Below are 11,869 nucleotides of genomic sequence, written 5' to 3'. Positions count from 1 at the left end.
CTAATATGAGAGAGATGTCCACAATTTGCTGAGTGGAAATTTGAGACACTGGAGAACAGCCAGGGCTGGATCTTTGGTAGAGGCTGTTTCCATGACAATTACTGTCCTGTTTTCCCCCAGGAGGACTCTGCATAGCAATGAGAGCAAGCAGGCCAGGAAAACTGACTGAATGATTTAGTTACAGCCGTCAACAAAACTCTGGCTTCCAAACCTTATTTCTCATTGCTAATTAACCAAGTCTTCAAGGAATGTAAAGAAAGGCCACATCTCTCATATATAAATGCATTTATTTAAGTACATTTTTCCTAATTTAAAGTAAAAGTTTTGCCATAGCTATAAAACAGTGAACAATTCCAAGCGTTGTACAGTAGATCCACTCACTGGTGTTGCTTGTTCATACTGTACAGTAGTGTATATACAAACATACACTTTTACATTGGTTACCCCCATGCTGCCTCCCCTGTGATTTGAATCCTACAGCAAACCGTTTTATCAAAGGAACAAATCATATTTGATGTCCCAAACTACTATTTTCTTGATTTGGTTTATTATTCGTCATCATTATGCCAATGGCACATCCTTTGTATTGACAATGTAAATCAAATAAGTAAATAGCTTTGGCACATTGTGCTATGTAAACATTTCATCCAATTAAAATGTGGCTGTAATGCTAAGATTCTTTTTTTTCTCCTGAAGTGAACAGCAGACTTGTCATTTTCACACAAATCTTACAAAAAAGGCTTGATTCAATACTTGAACAACCGTTGCCACTATGTAGACAATGTTCACCCGAGCAATCCCTTTTAGTACTGTAGGCCACTTGAATTTCACATTAGAATTGTTTCAATATCAACAGTGACGTACCTGATAGCAATCAAAGCTCTTACCATGTGAAACTTACAACCCCCAACTCATCTCACACGGGAGGTTACAACCCCCAACTCATCTCACACGGGAGGTTACAACCCCCAACTCATCTCACACGGGAGGTTACAACCCCCAACTCATCTCACACGGGAGGTTACAACCCCCAACTCATCTCACACGAGAGGTTACAACCCCCAACTCATCTCACACGAGAGGTTACAACCCCCAACTCATCTCACACGGGAGGTTACAACCCCCAACTCATCTCACACGGGAGGTTACAACCCCCAACTCATCTCACACGGGAGTTTACAACCCCCAACTCATCTCACACGGGAGGTTACAACCCCAAACTCATCTCACACGGGAGGTTACAACCCCCAACTCATCTCACACGGGAGGTTACAACCCCAAACTCATCTCATAAGGGGGGGGTTACAACCCCCAACTCATCTCATGATTTCATAGTCCTGCTCTCACACGGATCTCACATTCTGAACTGCAAATAAAATATTATGGTCTGTTTCCTCTCTTACTGTGGGACACCTCTCTTACTGTGGGACACCTCTCTTACTGTGGGACACCTCTCTTACTGTGGGACACCTCTCTTACTGTGGGACACCTCTCTTTGGCATTTTTTAAATGCAATACCTTTTCCACAAGTGTCAAATAGGGACTGCTGCATATGCTCCGTCGCTGTGATGCTCATTTCTGTACTGATGGTTGGAGATTCCTTTTGTATCAGGAAGTTTGACCAGAATGGTGTAGAACACACAGGGATTGATGTGTAGGACTTACACAGATTTCTTATGGTAAATTGTATGCATATATAATGGAGGGCTTACAAAATAATAAGTAATTTGCTATTCTAGAATAAATTAATCTCCATTGATATCAGGGGAACCCCCACGAGACAAAACCAATGTCACATCAGTGGATTAATTGTTGCTTTCATAAGTCGTTATAGGCTCCTTGGGCCATCACATTAAAGGTGGGTTCTGCTGCCCCTCAGAAACAAACAGTAATGTTTAAAGTACCACATATCACAAGCTACATGTAGAAACCAAATCAGAATGGTCCCGAAGCAGATGCTAAATGCACAACAATGACATTGAAATAGGAACATCTTATTGCTTTTCTCCCTTGTGAGTGCAGTTAACTATAGCCGAATGACCTGCCCTCCTTCAAGAAACCTGTTGAAAGCTGTTCACTAGCACACAGACACATTCTCTTTTAAATGGGATGGATATCAAAAAAGGCAAAGACATCATTCACAAAGCATGCGAGTAATGTCGAGAAACAAATGGACAGAAAGAGAAACTGTAGGAGAAAAAAGCCGTAGAAGTATTGGTATAACATGCAGCAAGGCCTCGCCCTGTACCGCGTACATGCTGTCTGTCACTTAGCGCGCTGAACAAGTGGCATTTTCTAAAATGTCAAATCACAAATACATACACTGTGTGAGACAACACTTGTCGACTTCTGAGAATGGAAATGATGGTTCCAACATCACCCTGTAATAAACTCTTCACCAATACTGATTTGGATGTAATGGTAACACCGACACTGAAAAGGACAACTTTTTTTTTTTTTTTTGAAAGTAAGTAGATTTGTTTTTACTCACAAGAGAACTGTCAGAATGCAACAATAGTACAAAGAAATATAAAGAAAAACATAATGAATATATATATATATATATAAAATTATTTTGTTGGGGGGGTTCCATTCAATTGTGATGTACAAAGGGGACAAACACTGAGGAGCCGTAGCAGCCAGTGCTACAATCTGTGACGATTCAGCAGCGATACATCCACACCCTCGACAACTCCTGGCCCCACCAGTATCCATGAGAGGCCTGCGAAGAGAACACTTCTGATCGGATGACCTACCTTCTTACAACACGCGTGACAGGAGCAGAATGAAAACTCTGTAAATTGTTAATTTTCTTAAATCTCTTTTCAACTCTGGCAGAGCAGTCCACCAATCAGGAGAGAGGCGTTTGAGTGAACGAGAGGAACAGTGCATAGAGTCATTTTTCCCTTCTACCAGCAGGACTTTAAGGGGCCAAAACCAGCTGAGACAATCCACTTTCTTCCTGGCCAGTATGTCTAGTCAGGGAATCTCTGTAGAATATGTCTTTTACATTCAATGACAGATTACTAGAGAGAGAAAAACGACTAATTAATAGTCTTATCCATTTCAGAACTTCAGTGGAAAGAGAGAACAAAGGACACGCACAAAATAAAAAAAACATCCAGAAAGTTTCTTTCGCCTGTAATAAGAAAAATGACTTTCTCACATTGCAAAGAGGGGGACTAAAGATGAAATGCTGAGGTATATAGTTAGAGGGAAAGCATTATCATCATCACCACCACCAACATTAAAATCAGCATCATCATCCCACTTGGTAGTCTGTAGTTTCAATATCCTGCTTCCCTCTGTGTGTTGTGGCCCCTCCGGGGACCTCAGTCTGTCCGTCCGTCTGTGTGTGTGTGTTGGTAATAGGTGGCTCTAGTCTGTTTGGCTCCGGGGAGGAGAGGATGTGGTGCTGGTGGGGGATACACTCTCTCTCTGTTTGTCTGTCCATCTCTCTCTCTCTCTAGGGCTGGAGGTTGAGTGTGAACTTCCACTGCTGGTTGAGGTTGGGGCTGCACACCTCCACTGTCAGCCCCCCATTACGTGCGCTGCGGCTGTCCAGGCACAGGTTGCTGCCAACGTGCCGCAGCTTTGAGTTGCTCTCAATCTGCTCCCATTTCTGGAGACACACGAGGTGCGGTCAGGGAGGGAGGAAACAAAGGTCCACAAATCAGTCACAGGTTCTTATGTCATGTGAGTTTTATTAACCAAAAACCCAATAATCCTATGATCACTAATGATCTCTATTGATAGTGAGTTTATGGTGCAAATCCAAAGGGTTCATCCCAATCCAGAAAAGCATCATAATCCACTAAATGAATGTTCTAATTCTATTCTAACAGCCGGACTGCTGTCAGTCTCTCATTTACTACTAGTGCTTTCTGATCGATCTGATCCTTGGTGCATGACTCGGTGCCCGGCTCGCTCACCTGTCTGCTGTCGTTTTCCCTGCAGCCCTGCATTTTGATTTGTGAGCCAGCAGTGCGATCCACCACCGTCAGACACAGGTCCATGTGCTTCACTGACTTGTCCTTGGTCAGTGCCCATTCCTGAGGAGAAAGAGAGGGAGACAGTCAGTTTAGGTACTCCTCAATGATTATGTAGTTCTATTTGTAAAGTGTGTCTTTGTCAAGTGTGAATATGCGGTGTTTGCATGTTGTCTGTTGTAAATCACACCTATATAGACCAACAAGGCCTTGACTCTCCCATAATCCCCTCCTCCATTGCAGTAATATAATCAATATGTTGTGGGAAGTGGGACGTCAAAATGGATTTCATCAGTATGAATCAGAGACTCCCAATCAAAGCAATATTTGACTGTCCAGTCCAGCTCCTGAAAGTGGACTGTCCAGTCCAGAACCTGACCAAAAGTAAACCCACATCAAGTGTGTTACCCAGCCCAGTGCACAGCTTGGTTATGTGTAATGGATCTGAGCGGTACCTGAGCCCTGAATGGTACCTGATTTCCCCCAGCATTGTGGCATTCGTAGACCCCCACCACTCCGTCTGCAAAGTGTCCCAGAGTGTCTAAGCAGTTCCCTCCCTGCTGCAGAGCTCCGAAGGCAATGTCCTGATGGTCAGGGACCCTGAAGGGCCAGACAAACAGCACAAGTCAGGGGGATGTCAAATCACAAGACGTGAGTATATGCCACCACCAAAGTCTTTCCCATAGTTGAATTTCAAGTGGAATACAGAGGCCCCCAAAGTCTGTTCCGCCTATATATTGCTGGCCCACTGTGACGGTGTGGTCTCACTACTTACCGCAGCTCAGGGTACACATTCTCCAAGTACCACTTGAATGGCTGGCAGCCAAGCCTCTTCTTCATCTCCATCCTGCTCTGAATGCTGCCAGACAGAGATTAAGCCATGACTATCTAACTACCAGCCATCTCTGGATGTACCATCTGACCTTCTGGAGGTGTCAGAAATGGGGAAATGTCTTTTGTTATTCTATACAAGGACATCTGTGATGCCATCTTGGAAGAAGTGTGTCTGAAACAATAATTACTTGCCGTAGGGCACAGGAAGAAGGGCGTCTGAAAGGATACTTACTTGCCGTAAGGCACGTTTCGGGCCGAGGGCACAGCGGCGTAGTAAAAGTTCTTGAACTCATCCATCCACACCTCTGCTGCTCGCCTCGTGTTCCTGTGGACAGACCGATACACACCATGCTAGAATACTTTAAAAAATGCATTCTTCCTGTTCCTTCATCCAGTCCTTGAAATAATCACTGATCTGAAATGTAATAATTTCAGTGCAGTAGCCTAAAAACTATAGGCAATGTTATAGATTCAATTGATCACATGTTATTTATTCAATAGAAGGATGGATGTCTGTTAAAATATGAACAGGGCAAGAGAAAGTGAGGATGCGGTTCAAGCTTCAGAAAACACAGGAAGAGAGTGACAGTCCTCGAAGCTATTTTGAGATATGAGCACACATCCTAAGACTTGGCAGTCTGTGGGGTTTTCAGTGCTATGTGATACACTGGCAGTGAGGGAGTGGTCACTTTCTCTCATCTCATTGATGAATCACCCAGATGCGAAACAGTGTTGACACTGCAGGGGTGAAGCCAAGATGAGAGCAGAGCTGAGGCTTCTGTTCTGATTGAGCCTCAAATTTAATGACTGCAGCTAAGCTAGACTTTGAACAACAGTATTAGAATGTGAATTGCAAAAGAATGAAACAGCCCTTCCCTACAGGCTACTAGCAGGTTTTCATCTCAATGCCTCAGCTTGGATTTCATTGGGTCTTTGAGAAAGGTCAAGTTAAGGGTAAAATGTGGGTAAAGTTACTGTAGGGTTAGTGAGTAAACTCAATTGCCAGTTAGCCTGTACTGTTGCCCTTTTTATGGCTCTTATTTCAAACTATGTACACTCCGGCTGGTTGGTTATGTACCAGTAGGTAGAAGAGGTTAGTCCACAGTGCCAGTATGTAAAAGAGGTTAGTCCCCTGTGGACTCCAAGAAGGCAGAATTTAACCAAGTCTACCTCACGTCACAGGTACAATCAATAGTCACCTAGCAAACACAGTGCCACTGCCCCCAGGGAAGGTATATGGGTGCTGCTTCCTGAAGACGTGGCCCACTCTACTGCAGGGAATGATCTCTAGACTACCGCCACACTGCCACACTCGGAAAGAGATCTCTGCAATGCCCAAAAGACAAATACGAAACACACATATTAATATAACAGTTTAGGGCAAGGTTTTACAGTGACAATTCAATGTGCTAGAACTTCCCACAGTTGGCATCTTCAATGTCAATACGATTTCAATCAGAAAATGGTGTCATATAATATTGACATATAGACATCATAAACCAATCCAGAAAAGGCATCCCACTCCCTCTTCCATCCCCACACAATGACAAACAAGCTCAAGCTTTCCGAGTGTTCTGTGTCCACTTACCCAGATTCTCTCCACCCCACACATCCATCATCATGTCGTACTTCCCCAGCAACTCAAAGTAGTCCTTGTCCATGACAAAGAGGCCGCCGGCAATCATAGGAGTCCTGAGATAGGGGTATGACAGAAAGTAGCTAGGGTTACGAGACAAACCAGAGACCGTTCTGCCAAGTTCAGCTCTCATACAGTCCTCTCATTTGCATGTGATACCCGGAGCCCTGAATCCCGGCAGCGGGAGGTAGGCTGGCCTTGAAACCCGCAGCGGGAGGTAGGCTGGCCCTGAAACCCGGCAGCGGGAGGTAGGCTGGCCCTGAAACCCGGCAGCGGGAGGTAGGCTGGCCCTGAAACCCGGCAGCGGGAGGTAGGCTGGCCCTGAAACCCGGCAGCGAGAGGTAGGCTGGCCCTGAAACCCGGCAGCGAGAGGTAGACCGGCCCTGAAACCCGGCAGCGGGAGGTAGACCGGCCCTGAAAGCCGGCAGCGGGAGGTAGGCTGGCCCTGAAAGCCGGCAGCGGGAGGTAGGCTGGCCCTGAAAGCCGGCAGCGGGAGGTAGGCTGGCCCTGAAAGCCGGCAGCGGGAGGTAGGCTGGCCCTGAAAGCCGGCAGCGGGAGGTAGGCTGGCCCTGAAAGCCGGCAGCGGGAGGTAGGCTGGCCCTGAAAGCCGGCAGCGGGAGGTAGGCTGGCCCTGAAAGCTGGCAGCTGGAAGTCGGCTGGCCCTGAAACCCGGCAGCGGTAGGGGCTGGCCCTGAAACCCGGCAGCTGGAAGTCGGCTGGCCCTGAAACCCGGCAGCTGGAAGTCGGCTGGCCCTGAAACCCGGCAGCGGGAGGTAGGCTGGCCCTGACACCCGGCAGCTGGAAGTCGGCTGGCCCTGAAACCCGGCAGCGGGAGGTAGGCTGGCCCTGAAACCTGGCAGCGAGAGGTAGGCTGGCCATGAAACCCGGCAGCGAGAGGTAGGCTGGCCATGAAACCCGGCAGCGAGAGGTAGGCTGGCCCTGAAACCCGGCACCGGGGGGTAGGCTGGCCCTGAAACCCGGCAGCGAGAGGTCGGCTGGCCCTGAAACCTGGCAGTGGGAGAAAGCTGTGGTGTCCTGACCTCTGGCTGTTTGGATGGAATAATACAACACTTCACTTTTCCTCAGAGGCCATTTTGTTTTTGAAAGGAAGAAAAACATCAATGAGCGTCTTGGACAAAAGCCTGTTGAACAAAAATGTATGTCTCAAAACAAAAACAAGGTCTGGTCAACAAAGAAATGGATCAAACAAAGTCTGGTCTTCAAGGACATAGGGCTTGGCAGTATACCGCATTTTATGATATACCGGTGTTGATGCAGGGACCGGTTTGGGTTTTTACTTTACCTTCTAAACCGGTATTTGAATGTTTGGTTTGTTAAATGTGATACGCCATGTGCAATGTACATTTTTATTGTTTACTTCGCTTCTTGAGTCATCTCTCTCCACTCTTTATCTCTGTGCCACTTTCCACACAGAACTAGCCACGCCCCCTGTCACTCAAGGAGCACATTTCATGTTCCTCAACCACGAGACACTTGCGTTCAGTCTGCATTAGTGATGGGCATTCTGGCTCTTCTCAGTGAGTCGGCTCATCCGGCTCAGCTCACCAAAAATAGCCAGCTCTTTTGGCTCCCAAACGCCTCTTTAAAAAATATATATGTTTTGTATTTTTTAAAGTCAAACAGTTTGGGATAGTTTGACTATGATTGGTGTTAAAACAAATTCTAATGAAATTAAATCACACACTACCTTAACCACAATGTATTTAAAAATGCATTGGTTTGTTATGGAAAAATAATGCTATTAAACATTTGCATTTAAAGTATAACTTTTTTCATGTATATAAACAAAGTGCATATAAATGTAGCAATTCAAAAGGAATACAATCTGAAAAACATAATAATTGAATATTGCACCATATCAAAGAAAAATAAATAACAATGCGACAAACTGCAGCATCCCACTTAAAACATTCAACTGGTCCCTCTTTTCTCTCTCTTCTTTATTGCCATGTTATAACCAGCAGCACACAGCAATGCTGACCATATTTAGCTTTTATGAGAGATATGCATTCAGAAATACAAGCTGCCTCACTTGAGGTGCTGATGCGGTTTCTTCTCCCAGTAATTATTTGTCCTGTTTTAGAGAAGATCGGATGTGGCCACTATTCAGAGCCGTGGATAGACAGAGGCCTTGTTCTCCCACCAGCTCAGAGGATCTGCAGATCTTTGGAGGAGGACCTCTATTATGGCATCTGCTGAGGGATTCCTTCCTGCTGCATCCCAGTTGCTCTCTCGTCAAACAGCACCTTTGTGGCACTACTGCTCGTGCTTCTGCTCCATCTTCTTCTTGTTGTCCTGGTGCCTGAGCCAGCTGACTGCTGGGGCTGTCCATCCCTGCTGCTGAGGTTATTCTTTGAAGAGCCTCATCATTCGCTCTGGCATCACTGAAGGCTAACTTCTTAAACCTGGGGTCAAGTGCAGCGGTTTCTGATTGCACGTGATTATATTCCATTCTGAGGTACTTTGTGTCCATTGATGAACATGGGGTGTCCATCAACTCTGTCACATGTCCTGTAGTTACATTTGCTTCTCTCTGGCGGCTGGCTGTGATTCACTGCAGACCCTTACACAGGAGTATCATTTTACATCAGGAGTATCACAGTAACTAATTAGTTCAGGTTCGTGTTTTGTCTACTGATACTACATTCTCATCTACTGCTCATATACATTTATAATATTGGATTAAATATTGATGTAGTAATATCTGCTTACTCACTTCTCTCCACTGATCTCCACAGTGACCTGTTCAAAGACTTCCAGGAATCTGCACACCTCCTCCACCACCTCCCATTCCTCTTGGGTTAGAGCATCAACAGCTGTATTGACAATTGTCAGGGTAGAGATGATGGCATCCTTTTACTCAATAAACCACTTCACCATATAACATGTTGAATTCCACCTTGTAGTGCAGTCTTGTTTAGGCCTCAGCTCAGCCATCCCCATCTGTCGTTGTGTAGACTTTAGTTTTTCAGCACTTACTGTGCTCCTGTGGAAGTATTCCACAGCTGCTTTCACTTTGTCCACAGTGGGCTTCATCACCTTCAGAGCATTTCTTACAATCAAGTTGATTGTGTGGGCAAGACATGGATAATGGGTCCATTTAAACATTTTCATGGCTTTGGTTGTTAGCTGCTTTGTCGCTAACACAACAGACCACTTTTCCATCTACTTGCAATTCTCTGGCCACTCTCAACAGTTCCTCTGCCAAGTTCTCTGAGGTGTGTCTGTCGCTGAACTCAAAGATGTCCAGAAGACCGCTAGACATCGAAAAATCTTCAATGGAGTGACATGTAACTGACATGTAAGAAGTGGTTACCCCTGATGTCCAGCAGTCAGTGGTAAGGAAAACTGCAGTAGCTTTTTGGACTCTTTCCCGCGCTGAAGCCTGTGTGCTCTCGTACAGTTGTGGAATAAGTGATTTTGAAAGGGTTTTCCTGCTTGGAATTGTGTACATTGGATTTAGACTATTGCTATAATTTCTAAAACCTCTGTCCTACACGATAGAAAAATGTCTGGAAATCGGTGGCAATCATTTTAGCCAATGCAATATCAATTTGGCCTTGTTTTGCTACAGACATAGACATTGGCATAAACTGGTCCATAGAAGACTGTGTTGCTGTGGGTCGTAGAGTAGGCCTACTTGACTGAGTGGATACATCTCCACGTGTGGTGGTGCTGGCTCCACCAGTATGACTAGCAGGCCAGCTAGTTTCTCGAAGCTCCGCTACAGCTAGCCAGTTGGGTGCACAGTTTGAATATGCCGGTGTAGGTTGTGCGTAGAACAGGCGCTTTATATGGGATTTTGTTTTGGCAAATTCTACACTGTGCTCTAACATTGTCTATATTATTAAAATGCATCCAAATGCTACTGTGCTTTCGACTCATTTTCAGCTGTTTTCACAGCTGTCCTTCCTCTCTCTCATCGGCTGCTAAGTGTGTGACTGTGAGTAGGCTCGGCCCTCCCTCAACAGGAACAACGGGTGAGGCTGTTAGTCTGAGCAGACAATCCGAACGAATGTGCGCTTGAGCATTTAGGCCTATATCATTTTATTTATTTTTTTGCTTCTTTGAATTAGTTAATTCTATTCATTTAAATATTTTGATTATTCATATCTTAATTGTTTATATTTTTATATATAGATTCGGCTCTTCTGATATGGGAGCCGGCTCCCAACGTTCACCTACAAGAGCTGGCTCGTTTGTTAATGACCCATCACTGGTCTGCATGGTCAATGCAGCACATGCAACAATGTTGATGACAACAACGCTGTTTTCACTTTGCTTCTTAATATAAATCCACTAGCTTTTTATACTTAGACTATTAGTTTGTGTTTCTTACATCAGCAAACAGATAGTTTGTCTTTCCTTAGCAAGTTGCCCTGAATCTTGTGAGACGCTAATTGTTAGACGCTAATAGCTAACTAGCTAATAAATGTACTGAGTAAGCGCAATTGTAGATAGCTAATACTGCCGGATAATACCAGCGATGGTGTAGACCTAAATCAGCATGTTATTTGTGCAACAGTATCTTCTAAATCAAAGAGGAATATGCAAAGCAAGAATATGTTAGCTACATGAACTAACTAAGAGAAAACATGCAATGTAGCCAAAGCTTATAGGGTCCCCTAGGAAACAATCAACACTTTAGTTCCTACCCTGTCACAATAACTCCTCCCTGGCATTTTAATTTGTTGTGTCATGACGTTGCCCTCTTTGGGTACAGCAAGCCCCATCCCCCTCTCCCTGCCTCCTACAACTAGGCTGCTGTGGTCAGAGAGGTCGTAATTTCCTGGAAGAGATTCTCCTCATGGCCACAGTATAGAGACAGAGTGAAGTTTCATAAAGAACAAAGTAATTTCTTCCACCTCACAGAACTTGAGGTCCGAACAACATTTATGTTCCGGATAAGGTATAAAAATAAAAAATCAGTGAAGAATCCAGCTACGAACTGGTCCGTTTGGTACAAGTTTGTAAAACTCATGGGAGACGCTGTTTATATAATATCCTCAGATATGAGGTTTACATCTAATTGTTGTATAGGATGAATGAGTGAGGATGATACTGTTTGTAAAATTGTGTAATTGTGTAATGTGATTTTTGACTTTTTAATTAATGAAGGAAATTCCCTTTTGAGTTTAACTAAATCAGAGGACCGCCCAAGATCCCAGTTAGGGTCGGGCATCCTGGGACAGACCCTTTTCTGCAATTTCGAATAAAACCCTGACCTTGAGAATTCCTCAATAGACCATGTTTTTCTCCATTACAAGAGGACAGACCAGATGGCTAAATCTTTTAACCATACCACGTGGTTAAACTCTTAGACTATCGATACCGACAGAATAAAAACCAGTCTTTGATATTAATTACTAGTCTGCAGCTAGGAATTTCG

The 11,869-nt window shown here is 44.7% G+C and overlaps 1 protein-coding gene across 1 annotated transcript in view; it reads right to left on the bottom strand.

Annotated features, from left to right (window-relative positions):
* Positions 1–268: 268 nt before the first annotated feature.
* The window catches only part of LOC124038615 (polypeptide N-acetylgalactosaminyltransferase 2-like), a 128,515-nt gene continuing 116,914 nt past the window's right edge, over positions 269–11,869 (bottom strand). The window contains exons 10-16 of the mRNA XM_046354677.1: positions 6,412–6,515; positions 6,023–6,149; positions 5,056–5,148; positions 4,765–4,848; positions 4,463–4,589; positions 3,933–4,052; positions 269–3,622 (exon numbers count right to left, since the gene is read on the bottom strand). Coding sequence (XP_046210633.1) covers positions 3,467–3,622; positions 3,933–4,052; positions 4,463–4,589; positions 4,765–4,848; positions 5,056–5,148; positions 6,023–6,149; positions 6,412–6,515 — 811 coding nt within the window. The 3' untranslated portion in view covers positions 269–3,466. The remainder of the gene's footprint in view (positions 3,623–3,932; positions 4,053–4,462; positions 4,590–4,764; positions 4,849–5,055; positions 5,149–6,022; positions 6,150–6,411; positions 6,516–11,869) is intronic.

This window comes from Oncorhynchus gorbuscha, linkage group LG06 (genome assembly GCF_021184085.1).
Source record: "Oncorhynchus gorbuscha isolate QuinsamMale2020 ecotype Even-year linkage group LG06, OgorEven_v1.0, whole genome shotgun sequence".
NCBI lineage: Eukaryota > Metazoa > Chordata > Actinopteri > Salmoniformes > Salmonidae > Oncorhynchus > Oncorhynchus gorbuscha.
Note: the sequence above shows the minus strand (reverse complement) of the source record. Positions and strands in the feature narration are given on the sequence as shown.